Source organism: Leptopilina heterotoma, unplaced genomic scaffold (assembly GCF_015476425.1).
Source record: "Leptopilina heterotoma isolate Lh14 unplaced genomic scaffold, ASM1547642v1 Lhet_130, whole genome shotgun sequence".
In the NCBI taxonomy this organism is placed as follows: domain Eukaryota; kingdom Metazoa; phylum Arthropoda; class Insecta; order Hymenoptera; family Figitidae; genus Leptopilina; species Leptopilina heterotoma.
Window position 1 is genome coordinate 1,691,401 of NW_025110849.1, and position 21,100 is coordinate 1,712,500.

The 21,100-nt window shown below is 25.8% G+C and overlaps 1 protein-coding gene across 1 annotated transcript in view; it reads left to right on the forward strand.

Annotated features, from left to right (window-relative positions):
• Window positions 1–21,100, forward strand: part of LOC122512999 (inositol-pentakisphosphate 2-kinase) — a 172,679-nt gene that overhangs the window by 108,698 nt on the left and 42,881 nt on the right. Inside the window, exon 3 of the mRNA XM_043629225.1 lies at window positions 12,959–13,173. Within this exon, the coding sequence (XP_043485160.1) occupies window positions 12,982–13,173 (192 nt within the window). The 5' untranslated portion in view covers window positions 12,959–12,981. The remainder of the gene's footprint in view (window positions 1–12,958; window positions 13,174–21,100) is intronic.

Genomic DNA, 21,100 nt, shown 5'->3' on the forward strand with positions numbered 1-21,100 from the left:
TTGTCAAAAAAATTTCAAAGAGAAAAAATTTCACATCCTATAAAATAATGAAAAATAAATCAATTTAAAAATTTTTTTGCAATTATTATTATAACAAAACAAATAAGAATTATTAAAAATTTGAACTAATTAGAACAAAAGTGATACGAAATTTATAAAAATGAATTTTTGAATAATAAATAAAGTAAATAAAAATAAATAAAATTTCTTTTCTTAGAAAATAAATTTTAAAAGACCGTATTTTTCATTAATATCAATTAGTTTTTTTACAATTATTCATAAGCAAATTTTTCGATTTTTTAGAATGTTAAATTAATATTACTAATATTATTATAGATTGAATTTTAAAAAATTTCAAATTGAAGTTTTAGAAAAGTTGAATTTTAAAAGATTTTAATTAAAAATTCTGAATAATTTAGTCTTTAAAAATATTTTTATTCACATTTTTTCAAATTAGTTATGTTTTTAAATATGTAATATTTAATTGAAAAATTTTCAAATTATTCAAAATTTCATGAAATTGTCTTGTAAACAAGTGGATTTTAGAAATATTTTAGTTATTTCTAGAATATAATTGAATTGAAATTTTGAAAATAATTTTTAATAAGTTGCAGTAGCAATTCTTAAAAATTATTCAAATTTAAAGGATTTGAAATTTGAATTTTTTTTTAAATTTGAGTACCTACTATATGAAAAAATAATGGATAATAATTAAATATTTATTTCAAAAAATCTATTTAAGTTAAAAATTATTTTTAGAGTAAACTAAAATATTTTTAGGGTTTGGGAAAAAGTCAAAGTTTTGTCTAAAAATCAGGAAATTCTTTCAATCTTTCATTGAATAATTTATTTTCAGAGTTATTATTTATGACCGGGAATGGACCGTGAAATGACCGTGAATTTTTTTTTACAAAAAAAGTGGCCACCCTGTAATATATGTATTTAAATCTACCCAACGGGAAGTTGCCAATGTTAACGATTGGTTCAATAATGGGCCATGCTTGGTACCCAATGGTTTTTTCTTGGCAAAACAATTGGCAACCATCATTGGACCACCAATGGTTTAAACTTGGGATGATCACGCTACTGCCAATGATCGGTAGCCAAGCATCGGGCCAATATTAGTTGCCAAGGAATTGCCAAGGAAACAAAACCGATTTACAAAAGCTTGATTTTTTATTGGCAGCCAACAAAAAACCAAGGTTTTGAAAATTGATTTTTTTTAATTATTAATTAAAATTTATTTTAAAAAAATATATTTTTCAAAAATTTATTTTAAAAAAATATATTTTAAAAAAATATATTTTTTAAAAATAGGGTAAGTGCGGGTATAGTCGGACAGTACTAGTAGTCGGACACTTTCGTGTTTTTTGGCAAATAAATAATAATGCATTGTGATAATTACTTTAAAAAGTATACTAGACGAATGTGTGAAGTTTATATTTTATTAAAATAGTGTTATTTTCGAAAATAATTAAACAAGAAATATTTTATTTAATGTTTTAAAAATCATGGTGTCCGACTATAGATACAACCATTTTCGAGTAGCGCGATGAGTGGCACAAAGTTTTGTTGACAATTAATCATAAATATTAAAACTTATAGGGTTTAAATATTATATTAATAACTTCTAATATGCTTTAATTCCATTTTCCAGCAGATAGCAATTAAAAAATTATCTGTTTTACTTTATAAATTCAAAATATCTGACAGATGTCCGACTATAGAAACAAGGGGAAAAAGTGTCCGACTACTAAAGCAGTCGTAATTTTTTATTAAAATGTTTGTATTTTATTAAATACTCAAGTATTTGTAACAAATTTATATGATTTTTAACCCTGAAGAACTCCTTTAATTAATAATGTGCTTATAAACACAGTAGATATTTGCTATTTCAAGAAATAAAACATAATTTAAGATTGTATCCTTAAGTGTCCGACTACTAGTGCATTTACCCTATATATTTTTTTAAATTAATAGAACATATTAATTCAATTTGTCACCTCTGGTAAAACAAAGATGAAAGACTGATAAATTCCCTCACTTTATATTTTACAGTGGAGGGATGACTGTGAATGTCTTTGCGAGAGAGGAGCACGTACTTATATAGAGCCAGTGAAACAGGTCACAAGCGAGAAGAAATCACTAGCATGCACTCTGGCGGCGCTTGTCGGAAGTGGCCCAACGTTGGTTGCCAAGCGCTGTGTCGATAATGTCAGGATATGCATGCGCGCCAGAAAACAGTTCCGACAAGCGCCGCCAGAGTGCATGCTAGTGATTTTTTCTCGCTTGTGACCTGTTTCACTGGCTCTATAAGTACCTGCTCCTCTCTCGCAAAGACATTCACAGTCATCCCTCCACTGTAAGATATAAAGTGAGGGAATTTATCAGTCTTTCATCTTTGTTTTACCAGAGGTGACAAATTAAATTAATATGTTCTATTAATTTAAAAAAATATATATTTTTAAAAAATATATTTTTTTACAATAAATTTTAATTAATAATTAAGAAAAATCAATTTTCAAAACCTTTGTTTTTTGTTGGCTGCCAATAAAAAATCAAGCTTTTGAAAATCGATTTTGTTTCCTTGGCAATTCCTTGGCAACTAATATTGGCCCGATGTTTGGCTACCGATCATTGGCAGTAGCGTGATCATCCCAAGTTTAAACCATTGGTGGTCCAATGATGGTTGCCAATTGTTTTGCCAAGAAAAAACCATTGGGCACCAAGCATGGCCCATTATTGAACCAATCGTTTACTTCCCATTGGGTATATTCAACCACTTTTGTCTATAAATGAAAAGTGTATAAAAAAAAAATTTTTTTAATTCTAACCTTTTTGAAATTAAACAACTTATAAAAAATTGTTATAAAACATAAAGAAATCGATGAATCCGAGTCTTCGACTCGGAGCAATCGATGTCTTCATGTTTTATAAATAATTAAAAATGTTGGACTGATAAAATCATCATTTTATACCTATTATTATTATAAGAATATTGTTACTGTAACTTATTCAAAATTACTTTCATTATTTTAATTCAATTCCTATTGTTTTCCAGAATTTTTAACTAAAATTCTTTATAAAGTTTAAATTAATAATTTCTGAAAATTTTCTTTCAACATTTTCAAATCCTTTTGTTTACAATTCGAAATTTCATCGATTATTCGGAAATTCTTCAATCAAATATATATTAGAAAATAAAAACTTAAAAAAATTCAATTCAACTTTTACAAAAAAATTAAATCTACACAATTTTAAGTTAAAAGTATGAAAAATTCAAACATTCAAAGATTATAATTTGAAACCTTTTCAAAACTCAATTACTATCTAAAGTTTTAACTGAAATTCATATTTGAATCAATTATTATTAGAAAATTCTACGACAATTCAATTATTTAAATACAAAAAAAATAATTGATTGAAGAATTCAATGTTTTTTAAAATTCAACTCTCATTTAAAGAATTTTATCAACAAATTTTTAAATAGGTAATTAAAATTCTTTTGAACAATTTCAATAAAATTTTTAAGAATAATTTCATTTTTCGAGAAATTAGATTAAAAATGTATTAAAAATAATTGAATCTCTGTAAAAAATTTGATTGAATTGAGAAAAGTTTTTGAAAATAATTGAAATTTTGTCAAGAATTTTATTAAAATTTTTTTAAATAATTGAAATTTTTACTGTAACAATTTTTAAACTTTTGATCATAATATTGAATTTCTGCTAAGAATTTTATTACTTTTGAAAATAATTGAATTCTTCAGACAAATTTTTTAATAATATTTCTTTTTAAACACCTTATTATTTTTAATACATAAATAAATAATTTATTGAATAATTGAATGTTTCTAAAAATTCAATTCTCATAAAGAATTTTATTAACAAATTTTTAAATAATTGAATTCTTTTGACGAATTTTAATAAAATTTTAAGAATAATTACTTTTTTCGAGGAATTCGATTGAAATTGTATAAAAAATAATTGAAATTCTGCAATGTTTTATTATTTATGACAATAATAATTGAATCCCTGTAAAAAATTGTATTACATATTTATAAAAATAATTGAATCTCTGTAAACATAAATTGAATATTTTTGAAAATAATAGAATTATTGCGAAGAAATTTATCAAAATTTTTAAAAATAATTTATTTCTTTTGGAAAATTTTATTGAAATAGTAGATATTGAAAATCATTGACTGGAGGAGAATTTTTGAAAAAAATTGAATTGGAAGAATTTCATTAAAATTTTTGAAAATAATTGAATTTTGGAGAAAAATTTTAATATTTATAAAGATAATTGAAATTTTGACGATAATTTTTTTCAACTTTTGAGCATAATTGAATTTCTACGAAGAATATTTTATTATACTTTTGAAAATAATTGAATTCTTTCGACGAATTTCTTAATAATATTTTTTTTTTAACTACCTTATTGAATTTTTTTGTGAAATTTTATTGAAATAGTAGATATTAAAAATAATTAAATTTTGATAAATATTATAGAAATTAATGAAATTTCTACGAAGAATTTTATTAAAATTATTTGGAAAAAAAATTGAATTGTTTAAAAGAATTTTATTAAAATTTTCGAAAATAATTTAATTTTTTCAAGAAATTTAATTAAAAATGTATTGACAATAATACTTATATTCAAATAAATAAATTATAGGAAGGATTTTGAAAATAATTGAATTTTTTGATGAATTTTAATATAATATTTAAGAATATTATACATTTTTCGAGAAATTCCATTAAAATTATTGTATTAAAAATAATTGAAATTTTGCGATGAGTTTTATTATTTATGAAAATAATTGTAAATCTATAAATTTTTTTATTATTTATGAAAATAATTGAATCTCTTTAAAAAATTTAATTATTTATGAAAATAATTAAATTATTATGAAGAAAAATTGTAAAGGCAACTCTTTTAAAATTGAATTAAGAAAATTGAATTAAAGAAAAATTAGATTTCAAGAATAAGCATAATAACTTTAGAAAACAATAATTTTCCAGGATTCCAATCAGAATTCCCTGACTTTTCCAGGTTTTTTCAAGGTTTATAAAATTCCCGGATATTTACAGGTTTCCAGGTTGCGTGGCAACCCTGATATTACACGGAGAGAAATTTATAGTAGTGGGTAACATAATTGTGGTTAGGGTGACCATCTTTAATGCTACGTATACAGACAGCTATCTAGATAGTCACTGTTACCATCAATATCATCAGGAGTAACATCTTGGTAGTACGGGGTAGCATAACTATATTTTTTTAGCATCTGTGATGGTTGGCAGTAGCATAATGATAGTATCGTGTAACATCATCTTTTTAACATCAAAATATGACTATCCATTTCTCTCAGTGTACTTTTTACTCTATTGAGGGGATGTAGTTGAAAATATCTCGTGAAATTTTTTTCAGAGGAGAAAAAAACAGCTGAAAATAAAGTACTTACACTGTAAAAAATAAGACTTGTTTTAAGCCTGCGATTTTCACTAACAAACAACTTAAATTATTCCAAATATTGACTAAATTTTGGATTACAAAATTGATTTTAAGACCTTTAATTGTCTATTATTTTTATTTTAAGCCCAAACATGAGTTGAATTTAAGAAAAAATACGTTTGAGCTGTAAGTATACTTTAAGACTTTGTTTTTACAGTGTATGTACTTTATATGCATATACATTTAGAAATTTGTCTATGACATTAGTGTGAGGAAAGCCGTAATAATAAGTTACTGGAGGCAAAACTTTGTTTCCATATCAGACAAATTTCAACCTGTCTCTTCTGCTTCAACTCTTGTTTCTCTCTGTCCTTTTCTATTACTTGTCTAGACGATGCTTTTAGCTCAGTGCCAAGTGCACTCTCGACCGCTGCACATAATTAGTGAATTGAAAAAATATTTACTTACACTTCGCAAGGATTCATATTATCAAGTTTTTTCGACGCTCATTTTGCAAACTTCACGTTAAAAATTAACAAAACATCCTATTCAAAGAAAGTTATGTGACCGCGGTTGAGAAAAGGGACCTTATGACCAAAAAAATCGATTTTTAGAATTTCTCAAACGCGGTCACATATATATGTATACGTTATAAATTTTTGTTTTTGGTGATGACGGCTGTGCTGTTGTAATGTGAGGAAACTGTTTTTAATTTGTTTAGTATCTATACCTCAGAGTGATTGTTACATTCTACTCTTTTATTTAAATTAAGAACTTATAGTTGAAACGTAATCTAAATTATATGTGTTAAAAATTGACTGAAGAATTGGTTGCTTTGAAAGCTTGAAAATTACAGACCTTAGGATTCAGATGCACTTATAAAAGTGTAGCCGTTAATGCTGTGCCACGTTCGGTCGTTGGCCTTTAGCTAAACGGATTTATTGCAAAAATGAATGAAGGCGAAAATTATTTGCTTGGCAACAGAGTTGCTAACTATGTATTTATATTATGTGCAAAAGTGCATATGGCGGACATATTTCATTCTGAAGCCTCGCTCCTTATTTATTTTGCTACAATTATAGACATATATGTATAGAGACACCAGCTACCTGCACGTAATGAGATAACTGACCTTGTAACAAGATTATCATTCATGATATCGTATCGAGTTTTTTCTTCGTGGTCGCAGCTGCCATATCGCGCAAAAGCAATATGAACATCGTTCGCTATTGTACCCTCTTTATTATCTCAGATGACATGATTCATCCTTAATTACGAACTTAGAAGCTTTCATTTTTCAGATTTCGTTTCTCGCATACATATTTTTATATTTATTCTCAATCATTAAAATATTTTTACTTATATTATATCTACTGAAAACTATGCGGAAAAATATTTATTTAGTTCCAATATTGTAACATTTTTTTCAATGGACAAAAAGATTGCACTTGAAAAAACTTTGTCTCTCAAATCCGATCCATTGCAATTGCTGCCAACATATTCTTATATTAAATTAATTCTAATTTATATATCTTGAAAATTTTATGAAACTTTTTTGTCGCTGAATGATAATTATAATTATTTCAACTTTCCAAAAGGAGGAATAATATAAACGACTCATTTCGATGTAAAAGTACACTAAAGTTGAATGTAAAAATTAATGTTATATTTTTATTGCTAAAAAATAAGAGAAAGTAGAACGCATTAAATAAAGTTTTAGTCTGCTAGATTTGTAACACTTTTATAGCAAATTCAGTAAGACCGCTTTTTTAAGAAAAAGAATAATGCTCTCTTTCCCCTACTACTTTTAGAACACTGGAAATTAATTAATTAACTATATTAATTTGAATGTTCTTTCATTCTTTCATTCACTTTTTCTGTCCCTCACACTCTGAAGTTGTTTTTTGATAACTTTAGATAGAAAGTAGAAATCATCAGAATTTTTTTTACTTCTTTTCATTAAAAGACTAAAATTTTGATAAATATTATGTTTTGTCAAATTGAAATTATTTTTGTTCTTTACTTCTAAAAAAAATTAGAAAATTATTAAACAACTGTGATTAAGAAATAGAAAATTTATTTATTTTCCATTATTTTCTTTTTGAATCACAATTTGTTTAACAAAATTATTATTTTGTTTTAGAAAAAGAAGAAAAATATTTGGACAATTTATATTTTAATCTTATTTTCGGAACAGGATTTTCCACAGGAATTAAGACATTCAAAAATTCAAAATTCAAACCTTTTTTAAATTAAACAACTTATAAAAGTATTGTTTATAAAACTTGAAGATATTGATTGCTCCGAGTCGAGGACTCGGAGTGATCGATTTCTTCATGTTTTCTAATAAATTAAAGATGACCGAGAGATAAAATCATTATTTTACATTATAAGAATATTGTTACTGTAACTTCATCAAAATTATTTTCATCATTTTAATTCAATTATTATTTTTTAGAATTTTAAATCATTGAATTGAGGAAAATTTTTGAAAATAATTGAAATTTTTGCCGAGAATTTTTTCAAAATTTTTTAAAATAATTGAATTGATTCGAAGAATTTTATCAAACTTTTTTAAAATAATTGAAATTTTGCAACGAATTTTATTAAAATTTTCAAAAATAATTGAATTCTTATGAAGAACTTTTATTAATTTTTTTATTAAATAATTGAATTATTGCGAAAAAATTTATAAAACATTTGCAAATGATTGGGTTCTTGCAAAGAATTTTATCAAAAAATTTGAGAATAATTGAATTTCTTCGAAGAATTTTATTGTTTATGAAAATAATTGAATTTAGAAAGAATTTTATTAAAATTTTACATAATCTTATAATTAAATTCTTTTGAAGAATTTCTTTGAGTTTCTTTAAAATAATGGACTTTCTTATAATCATTTTAATTACATAAGTTTTCACAATAATTGAGTTCTATATGAATAATTTCTTTCAAGTTTTTATAATAATCCTCTTTCTTAATAATTGAAATTAAGCATTTAATTCTTGAATTTTATTTAAAATTTTTGGAAAATAATTGAATTTTTTTGAAAAATTTCTTTAATTTATTTAATACAATCGAATTTTTTAATAATTGTATTGAAAATAATTGAATACCTGAGAAGAATTTTATTATTTATGAAAAATACTTTAATTCTTGCGATGAATTTTAATAATATATTTCTTTTTAAATAATTGAATTCTTTTATGAATTTTTATTGAAATAGTAGATATTAAACAAGTTGTAAATCCAGATGTTCATTACATGAACATTTTGCTTCCTCTTTACGATCAGCAAAAAAAATTTGCTTCCTCGTGAAGGAAGCATTAACGATAAATATATTTCATTTTTAAATCATTTTTAATACAATTTAACATTTATAAAATAAAGTTCATTCGTCTTAATAGAAAGAATAAAATTTTCTTATACAGTAATATGAATCTATAAATAAACAAAAAAATTTTTAGTTAAAAAGTGAATTTTTCAACTTTAATTGTAATTAATTCTATAATTTTCAATAGAATATATACTTTATATACATCAATCGATTCGTCTTGATGCAAAGAATAAGATTTTTGATTTATTTTTTAATAAATAATAACATTCTATTGTACAGCAACATGATTTTTAAGAAAAAATGAATTTTTATTAAAAGTGCAAATTTTTTGTCTATAATTGGTTTTAATTCTATAAATTTAAGTAAAACATATACTTTATATATACCAATCGATCCGTCTTGGTGTAATGAATAAGATTTTAGAAATAAATGAGTAAGATTTTCTTACACAGCAACATAATTTTGCGGAAAGAACTCATTTTTTTGATAAAAATGCGATTTTTTCAGCTTTAATTGTGATTAACTCTATAAATTCTCATACAATTTATACTTCTTATATACCAATCGATTCGTCTTGATGCAAAGAATAAGATTTTATTATATATTAACTTCAATAAACAACTTAAAAAAATTTTTTTGAAAAAAAAAATTTTTTAGAAAAAAGTCAAAAAAAAATTTTTTTTTGAGAATTTTTTAAAGTCTATCAATCCATTTCGAGATATTTTTATGATAAATATACCTGGTAAATTTTAGCCAAATTCGTTAAAACCTCTTCGAGTTATCGTGTTCACAAAAATCGGGATCCACACACACACACACACACACACACACACACATCCATACATACATCCGGACAATTGTTCAGGGTCTTATATAACATAGTCCCATATAGAAGAAAATTTGTTAAAAGGATTTTTAAAAATTTTGTAAATTAAACGACTACAAAGCTTCATCACGAGGAAGCAAAATAATTGAATTTTGATATTATTGAAATTAATTTACACTGGAATCTAGATCGGTGAGCTCGGGATCGTTGAGACTCTGTTTACATAGTTTGTAGGCGAGGAAAGGTGGAGGGCTAGCGGGGACTTTCAAATGTCGATCAATGTCGTGCCTAATTGTAGAAGAAAAAGGTTCTCAGTGCCCGATGCTATTTATTTCATTTGATAACTTCATCATTATTTACTTTTTTTTCTTTTTAATATAAATACATTTTATTTTTGTATAATATTTTATAATATTTTGTTATTTATATTAATTTTCTAACATGGATTATTTTTTAAAAGAAAGGTGCAAACAAAAAATACTTCGTACGGCCCTGTTTGTGTTGCTTCTCAGTCTCAACTAATCCGCTAGATCGGTGAGAAGCCATCCCCGATTAGTCTCACCGATCTAGATTCCAGTGTAATTCTACGAAGAATTTAATTCAAATTATTTTGAAAAAAATCGAATTGTTAAAAATTATTTCATTAAAATCTTTGAAAATTAATTTTAATAAAAATTTTAAGAATAATTACATTTTTCGAGAAATTCCATTAACATTGTACCAAAAATAATTGAAATTCTGCTGATTTGTATTATTTATGAAAATAATTGAAAACCTACATACCTATAGAATTTTATTTTTATGAAAATAATTGAATTCCTGGTTAAAAAAAATGTTATTCTTCATGAAAATAATTGAATTGTTGCGAAGAAATTTATAAAAAATTTGTAAATAATAGAATTCCTCTGAAATTTTTATTATTTAATTCATTCATTCAAAATTATCATTTTCTAAAATTTCAAATTAAAATTTTTTTTAAATAATTGAATTCGTTTTGGGAAATATTTTATTAAAATCGTAGATATTGAAAATCATTAAAATTAGAAAAATTTCTGAAAATAATTGAACTTTGGAGAAGAATTTTGTTATTTATAAAGATAATTGGGGTTTTTACGAGAATTTTTTTCAAGATTTGAACATAGTTGAATTTAATAAGAAGAATTTTATTTTTTTTAAAGAATTTTTGCAATTATTTTTAAATTCTACAAAATTGAATTTTTTTTTTAGTATTTTCAACAAAAATTTAAATTTTCAAATTTTATTATTTTTAAAATTGCTAATTTTATTTAAAAAAGATAGTAAGAAGTTAGCCGCGCGATTTATTGCTAGTTTTTAATTATCTTCGTTACGATTGTTAACTTGTTATTTGGGTAATGAATATTAGAATCTAAAATCACGGAAAAACGGTTTGACCGATTACAGTGATATTTGACAATCTTTTATGCATTTATCTAACTTACAATCCTAGCCATAGTAGATTAAGAAATATGAATCTGAACGGAACTTGTGATTTTAAAAGATTCGAAAATAAAAATTTTTAATTGTTTGATTTAATGGAATCGACAGAATAGTGAAAGAATCGTCAGAATCGTCAGAATAGTTAAATTGTGAATTACAAATCCAAATAGTCAAATTCAAATATTTAAAGGTCAAGAAATCAAAAACTCAAACATTGTAATTTTTTGTACGTACTTTGATACATTTGTTAAGTTTGTAATTTTCAGTCTACTTTGTAGGTATATCATTATCATTATTTTATATATATGAAGAATATCTAATTATTTAATAATAGTGGCATTCCAGGAGAAATTTACTACTTTTCGGAGCACCCTCACCGATTTCTTTCAAACTTGGTAGTATTACATTTGTTGGTCTAAAGTTTCAGAAAATCAATTTTTTAAGTAAAATCAATTGTTTATTTAAAAGTTACAACAATTGTTCAAAATTGTTTAAATCACCATATCTTTTAAACGGTACAAGATAATTGAGTTTTCTTTTTTGCTAAACATTCATAAAGACGAGGCGCTTCAAAAATGTTATTAACATTTTTTTCTTATTTTGTTAATTAAAAAAGTTATTTAAATAAATAAAATTAACTTTTGAGCCAGAATTCAAAATTAAATGACTTACGAACCAAAAAATTCCTTTTTTTTCACACTTTTATATTCCGAAGAGAAAAAGTTGATCCAGTTTTTTAATAACTTATAATTTAAACAATGATTCGCTTGTTTACAATTATTTTGCAACTAAATGATCATCTGTTCTCACCTGCGCGCGACACTGCTACGTCACGTCCGTCTGTCTTCAGAATATATTTTTGATAAGCGTGGAAAAATTGAGGTTATGTTTAATCAAAACAACGCATTTCAATCTTTTTAAAGTTTTAGGATATCAGAAAATCAATATCCTGATTTAACTTTTTTTTCCATGACTGCTAAAAACTTTAAAAAGATTGAAATGCGTTGTTTTGATTAAACATAACCTCAATTTTTCCACGCTTATCAAAAATATATTCTGAAGACAGACGGACGTGACGTAGCAGTGTCGCGCGCAGGTGAGAACAGATGATCATTTAGTTGCAAAATAATTGTAAACAAGCGAATAATTGTTTAAATTATAAGTGATTGAAAAACTCGATCAACTTTTTTTCTTTGGAATATAAAAGTGTGAAAAACAAGGAATTTTTTGGTTCGTAAGTCATTTAATTTTGAATTCTGGCTCAAAAGTTAATTTTATTTATTTAAATAACTTTTTTAATTAACAAAATAAGAAAAAAATGTTAATAACATTTTTGAAGCGTCTCGTCTTTATGAATTTTTACCAAAAAAGAAAACTCAATTATCTTGTACCGTTTAAAAGATATGGGCATTTAAACAATTTTGAGCAATTGTTGTAACTTTTAAATAAACAATTGATTTTACTTAAAAAATTGATTTTCTGAAACTTTAGACCAACAAATGTAATACTACCAAGTTTGAAAGAAATCGGTGAGGGTGCTCCGAAAAGTAGTAAATTTCTCCTGGAATGCCACAATAATAATATTATATAATTATTAGAACATTTTAATATCTTCAATTATTAAAATAACAAAATTTACAAACATTTTTGACCTTCTTCGTTTCATGAAATAACCTCCTTAAACAATACACTGAGAGAGAAGTATGTTATGGGGTACCATATAATGATTGTTCGGGGTACCATACCTTATCCACATTATAAGGATAGACAATATTTTTAAGCAAAAGTTTATTATTTTTAAGCAAATACTTTCGGACAGTCGACACTAAAAATTAATTTAATAAAAAAATCAATTAATAATTATAATTTTTATACATTTTTTGCAGAGTCCATAGTTGTCAATGAAATCATGATTCTGGAAAAGGAAAGAACTTCAATGAAGAAGACGAGTGTCCCACAGTCACAGGTTTCCACAATATCAGAAAATGATTCTAAAATGACTTCCAACGTTCAAAAACAACAAAAAAAAGTTGACTCACTGCCTTTTGAATGTGCTTATCGCGGCGAAGGAAATGCCAATCTCGTCATTGCCGTACCATCCGTAAGTCTGATTCTTTCATATTTAAACAAAATAGGTAAACATTCTCTAAATTTGAATCGGCGAATAGCTGTTGATTCACAGTCCAGAGTATGCAGCTGATTCTATCTTGGTCAGAAAATATATTTTCTTGATTTTAGAAAATTTATAGATCTATATAGTGTCTCATCGACCGTTTCACAGTCGACTTGGTTGCTTTCGCTTTTTTTAATTGAACATGTTCCTTTTTATTTAATTTTGTATTGTTTATTTATTTAAAATTACTTAAATTTTTATTCAGTTTCTCTAAAATTAAAATAATTAAAATTAAATAAAAATTTCAAGTCCAATGATATTGAAAAGAGCGACTGTAGCTCCATCTCCTAATTTTTGTAAATGAAGCCTACGAAGTCTTTTACATAAATTACAAAAGAAATTAAATTTTGCGAAATTGTATTGTTTATTGAGAAATAGGAAATTAATACTTTGTTACATGTTAGCAATAATATAAGCTTATCATGTAAGCTAACAATAAGTTCTCTTGAAATTTGTTTATCGGGGCTTTCTGGGGTAGCTGATTACGAATCTAAAGTCGCTCTTCAAAAATTCAAAATGGCGTTTCCAATATGGCGGATAAAATCCAATATGGTATTATATGAAATTATTTAAAAGTAATTGGTTTTTTAAAATTTGTTATTCGGGAATTTTTGGGGACTCTGATTACGAATCTGAAGTTATTTTTTAAAAATTCATAATGTCGGACAAAATTCAAATTTGATCAGATTTGCTTAAAACTTGTTACTCGGGGGTTTTTAGAATTGCTGATCATGAATCCGATGTCAATTTTTAGAAATTCAAAATGGCGGACCCAATATGGCGGACAACAATTTTCAAATTGATCCAAAACATGTGTTACTCGGGGGTTCTTGGGGTCGCTGATTTTGAATCTGAAGTCACTTTTTAGAAATTAAAAATGGCGAATCCAATATTACAGACAACTTTTTAAATTTTATAATATTCGCTAAAAACTTGTTACTCGGGGGTTTTTAGGGTAGCTGATTATTAATCTAAAGTTTACTTTAAGAAATTCTAGCTTCATACTGTTCAATAATGTAATTAATTTATTATTATTATTATTTCCAGCTTGAAGCTTGAATTTGTAGTGACCGAAAATGGCAAAGAAAATACAAACTTTAAAATTTATATCATAAATATATGCGTAGCAATTTTTATCAAAATTCGATAAAACCTCTTTGAGTTATCGTATTCACGAAAAAAGGGATCCCATACATTCGGACATTTGTTCAGGATTTCATATAATATATTCCTATATAGAGGAAAATTAGGTTACACCATTTTTAAAAATTTTATAAATAATTAAAGGACTACAAAGCTTCCTCCACGATGAAGCAATATTAAAAAGAGAATATTCTTAATTTCAGAATATTTCTGTATGATTTTTGAAAAAATCCGTTTACGATTTTAAAACATGTGCGCATTAATTTGTCTGTTAGTATAAAGAAATTAACTTTACATTTAAAAGTATTTAAAAAATATTCTAATATATATTAGAATATACATATATCAAATATCGCGGTTCAGCAAAGAAAAAGGAAAGTAGCCGCTTCTTCAAAAAGGATATAATATTGATTTTGTTATATTTGATTCTATTGGCACTCGCGTTAGTATACATTTGCGTCCCATCTGTCGTAAATGGAATCTCTTTCCACTCCATTTATTCTGCAAATTTAACGACCGGTCTATTATCGACAGCCGCTCCGCTTAAAGATTTTTATAGATATTGGAGATTTTGAGAACTGGTTTATCGATCTTCAAGTTTAATATCCCAATTGATCAGAAAAAACAATATTCTATTCGCTGAAAAAACCGGGTCTAAAAACTCATCTTAATTTCTAATTTGCAACAAAAATAAGACTCATAGGTAGCGCTGCGTTCTATGGCGTTTATCATTGTCTTATTTTGAGCTGCAACAAATATGAGACTTTTTTGTTTTTTATATGTGTTATCGATTAATTCTACTTTTTGGGCACCTTTCCCTTATATTGGAGGCAATTTTTGTATCATAATTCCTGTGTTAAATCCTTGACTATAGCGACGTAGGATAGTCCACAATTTTATACAACGGAAGAGGAAGCCCTAAAAGTTTAAAAGCCTGTAAAAGTGCGTTCACCACTGGCGCTGCATAAGTATGCATCGTTAGCAAAATCACACTTATAAGTATAAGTGTGATTAACAGGGGCTTCCAATCTAAAAGAGGGGAAAAAAGAACTTAGCTTGATAAAATAATTCTAGAAAATTCCAGAATTACTTTATTGCAAACAGATTCTCGTTTTTTACTTTCGACATTAATTTATGAGAAGAGTACACACTAAAAAAAAAGTCTTACTTTCAGCCTCTTTTTGAGGCTGAATTTAAGGTGTAAACGGAGTCAGCCCCGTTAGATAAGGACAGACTTATGTGAAATACATGGGCTGAATTTAAGGTGTAAACGGAGTCAGACTTTTTTTTTCCTGTGTATTGACATACTACCCACACAGCACATAAAATTTCCCGATTATTTCAGAAATATTTCAGTGGAAAGTTCTTGAAATGTTGCTGCATTTACGAAAATGTCCGCTTTTGAGGAAATATTGCTGGCAAATGTTGCATGAATGTTATATTCAAATTTGTTTGAAATGTAAGATTACAAATTAGAGCAATATTACAATTGACATTTTTCATTTGAAGCATCTAATAGATAAATTTGAAGAAAATGCGTGTAGATTTAAATCAAATGAAAAATTGTTTGATCGTATTGATGCTTTTGTCAACAATGGCATATGGAGGATATTTTTTCTTGAGTTTCGTAGTATCGCACCATTTCTCTACCAGTCGTCAATTTCTCCCTACGAAGTGTCCTAATTTTATAATAATTTAGATTTTTGAAATATTTATATCGTAAAATTCCAATAACACTATAAACTTGATAAAAAAAGCAAGAACAACATTGACTTTTTTAAAGTGTCAGAGTGACGAAACCCCTTTCTGCTTATAATAAAAAGAATTTAAGTAAATGATGCTAATGAAGCAAGTAGAACCGGTCCTTGAAAGCGCGTAAAAGAACAAGCGTTTAGTTCTTTCGCAATAAAAGTGGCACCACTATAACCAATCGTTGACGTCATAAGCATTTCAAAAAGGTTGTGGTCTCTCCACATTCATTCGTATTCGATGAAAAAGATCACGATGATATCATTCTCTAGTCTTCTTGGTCTATATTATTCATTCTGTCTCACAAAGGTAAAATATTCATTTGTGTCGGTCCTTTTTTGCATAGAAAAAAGAAATAACAAATGATGAATAGAATGACACACGAGTTTTAACAGTAACGACACTTTTTCATTTGTTATCGTTACATAAGAAAATATTCCAAAACTAATCACCATTTTTGAGTTATAGTATTTTATCCCATATTTAGAAATTTCAATATATCGACAACAACAAAAAATTAAAATTTAATGTTTATTATCAGACAGTGAGATAATAAAATGCTGGATGGTTATATTCGTTAAAGCTTGTGGGTAAAACAAACTTGTTTTTGCGACAAGACTGATAAGAAACTTTGTTAGAAAAAAGTTAAGATTATTGCTATTAAGACATTTTGAAATTGAAAAATACTTTATAATCATTATATTCATAGAATACTATTTTTAGGAGTACAAGCATTTTTTATGATACCAGTAGAAATTTAGAAAAGTAAATGTTAAACCACGTTTCGAGGTTATGGAATTAGATAATTTCAACTGTACCATGAATCAACATAGATGTAATTTGAGTTGTGAAACTTGTTCTAGGTCGGTTTGAGTGAGTGTAAAATTCTGGTACCTAGCAACTAATTTTTAATCAAATTGTCCATGTGTACGTTAAAATTATATACAGTATTTATATTCAACTAAAAATTCAATTTTTAAAAACTTTTTTCTATAAACAAGATTTCTATTATCCTCATGATACTATATAGATACTATAACTGGTCTTCGATTCAAATAAAAGACATTTTTATTAAAAAAAAAACTCTCTAAATAAAAAAAATTTTTTAATTTAAAAAGGTATTATAGTTAAAATTGGTTAATTTTAATCACCTTTTTAAACTTTTGTAAAAGTAATTTTAATACTGATTTTAACATTATTTTAATACTGCGGTTGTATGAATACGATTTTTAATTTAAAAAAAAACAAAGAAAGATTTGATAATTTGCTGCAGGTACTAGTACCTAAAAAGGTTTTTGCTGATTTTGGTAATTCGGGTATAAAAAATTAAAATTTTCTGAAATGATATACTTTTTTATTTCAAAATCAGAAAAATCTTGATTTAAGACTTTCTTTTAAAAAATCTCAAATTCAAAAAATAATCAAACTAAATTTTTGATTTTTGACAACAAAGTGACATCTTTTAAAATTATTATAAATACAAATAAAATATTTAGAAGAATTTGGATACAATAAAACTTCAGAGGATGTAAAAATAGAATTTTTGTCAATTTTCGAAGAATATTTTTTAAAGAATATGAATTAAATATGAAATTAATTGTATAAACTAATAAATTATAAGTTAACTATAGCAACAAATCGCGCGCTAAAGCGCGCGGCTAACTTCTTACTACCTTTTTTAAATAAAATTAGCAATTTAAAAAATAATAAAATTTAAAAATTTTCTAATTAAAATTTTTGTTGAAAATACTAAAAAAAATTCAATTTTGTAGAATTTAAAAATAATTGCAAAAATTCTTTAAAAAAAAATAAAATTCTTCTTATTAAATTCAACTATGTTCAAATCTTGAAAAAAATTCTCGTAAAAATCCCAATTATCTTTATAAATAACAAAATTCTTCTCCAAAGTTCAATTATTTTCAGAAATTTTTCTAATTTTAATGATTTTCAATATCTACGATTTTAATAAAGTATTTCCCAAAACGAATTCAATTATTTAAAAAAAATTTAATTTGAAATTTTAGAAAATGACAATTTTGAATGAATGAATTAAATAATAAAAATTTCAGAGGAATTCTATTATTTACAAATTTTTTATTAATTTCTTCCCAATAATTCAATTACTTATTCATTAAGTAGGGGAGTATCGTCGAGGTTGGACCACTGTCTAGGTAGGCCATTCGCGTTTTTTTGTCAAGTTCACTAGCGCCACCTACGCGCATGCTTGTCGAAGCTTGTCTTAGTAAAACCTAACTTTTTGTTCAATTACATTTTCGGAGGATCGAAAATTGTGTTTTCTGTGACGTCGGTACAAAAAAAGCACAAAAAAAGTTTTGTGCATCATGTGAAAATCATTAATAAAAGATAAAAAAAAATTGAATCGTCAAGACAAGCATGCAGAAATTTTGTGGGGCTCATTGTTGAAAGAAAATCAAAGTGAAAAATCTAATCCCAAAACGTATTTCTTTTTGGTTACAACAATTCAGTAATGTTACTTTCTGTCAAGGTCGGCCACTTTGTGTTTAAAATGCGCAAAGATGAGGACGAGTTACTTCATTTGCAAAAACTGCAATTCTGTATAACTCATAATATAATTGATCATCTTATTAATATTTTTATTTAATTTTATTAATATTTCAGTGCAAAACTTTTTTTTATTTATTTTTATTTTTTATATTGTTTATTGTTATTATTTTGTTATTTCATTAAGTTACAAGCTGTAAACAATAAAGAATCAATTTTCCGTAACTCCAAACATGTTATTTTATTTTTTAACGATTAATGCCCTTTGAATTTTAAACATGGCCGACCTTGACTGTAATGGCCAACCTGGACTACAAATTTTTTTTTTTTAAATCTTTATAACTTTTTCATTTTTAAACCTGTCAATTTACTTTGTACAGAAAAAATGTTCCTATTAAACAGGACTTTCCAACCATATACTTCAATTGTCCAAATTCATTTTTAAAAAAAAGTTATAAACAAAAGTCAAAAAGTGGGCAGACCTCGACTATGTTCCCCTCAAGAAGACTAGAGACAGGAGGTGAAACTTCGGTAGTGGGGATGAGTCAAGAACCTTTCTTTAACCAGGCGTTTTTCGTTTCGAAAAGTCGCCGGCGCGGTGCTTCTGCACATCACTCACACATTCAAATTCTTGTATACCATATGTTTTACATATGTGTATGATATGATTTTAATTTGAGGTTAACTTTAAAGTGCAATCGAGACACAATTGACAATGTGTGTCATAACGGATATATAGAAATAATGTGAGTGATTATTAAATTAAGTGTTATTCAAATAGTTCAAAATTCCGAAAACGTGCTGTGTGAAAAGTTGTAACAAGAAGAAAGATAAACCTACACAACACTATGACTATTACTTTTTGTTAACTTTTAATACACTTCATGCTACAGTTTACACATTTTTTTGTTTTTAAAACGTTTTTTTAATAACTATAAGATGTTTGAAAATATAAACACTTATATTTCATATTGTATTTGTATAGAATATATTTTCCTGTGTTTACGTGTGTAGCTGCGCAGAAGTCCGTCTGGTCTACTGCGGCGAAAACTTTTTTGAAAGTAAACGCCTGACCTTACATCAGCTGAGCGCCTCAGCATTGCCATACCCCCACTACCGAAGTTTCACCTCCTGTCTCTAGTCTTCTTGGTTCCCCTATAACATTTTTTAACCAGGAATTCAATTATTTTCATAAATAATAAAATTCTATAGGTATCTATGTAGGTTTTCAATTATTTTCATAAATAATAAAAATCAGCAGAATTTCAATTATTTTTGGTACAATGTTAATAGAATTTCTCGAAAAATGTAATTATTCTTAAAATTTTTATTAAAATTAATTTTCAAAGATTTTAATGAAATAATTTTTAACAATTCGATTTTTTTTTTAATATTTTAATTAAATTCTTCGTAGAATGAAATTATTTTCAATAATATCAAAATTTAATTATTTTTAATAGGGGAGACTGGGGCGAAAAGTTAAATTTTGCATAAATGATTTTTTTTGGCAATATAAGCCGCTTAGATGCAAATATTTGTATATCAATATTGTAGGGCAACTTGTCCTCTACAACTTTCAATAAAAAAGTTCCTGATATTTTCGCAAAAAATACATGTTTTGTCCTTTTTTGAAAATTTTGTTTTTTTTAACTTTTCGCCCCATGCTGGGGCGAAAAGTTAAATTCTATTTTTAGCCTACTAAAACTATTTTCTGATAGGTGATAAGTAGTAGATAAGTTAAAGTATACGTAAACAAGTAATTTAGTAAATAAAAGATCTTTGTTTATTTGACAAAAGCTTTAGAATAGTTGTAAAGTTAAAAAATTGAAATTTCAAAAAAAAAAAAAATTTTTTTGGTTTATTTCACGTGAACCGGCTTATTTTTTGAAAGAGTACTTGCCAAATGTCAAATAAATAATGTTTAAACAAATAAACCCAAAAAAACGAAAAATAAAAAAAAAATTTTTTAACAACATGTAAAAATACATTTCACTTTTCGCCCCACCCATTATTTAACTTTTCGCCCCAGGGTGCGTTTTTGGCTTTAACAACAAATATAAAAAATCTAACTAAAGATATTTAGAAAATACATGTAGGTATCTCTTCAGGGGACCCAAATAATGAAGTAAAAAAATCGCGGTGAGAATAAATGCAAAAAATATACAAAAGTTGATATTTTCTTTTTCGAAAAAATTTTCAAAAGTAGGTTGAAAAAAAACTTTTAATATTGACACCACAAAAATAAACAGAATTGCACACAACTCCGTACATTTATTTAGGGTGATAACACCCTTCTATAATTAAAATTGCAATGCTCTAACTATTTTTGTTCGAAAGATAATGAATTTTAACGGTTTTGGTAGTTTAACTTTTTGCCCCAGTCTCCCCTATCTACTATTTCAATAAAAATTTACAAAAGAATTCAATTATTTAAAAAGAA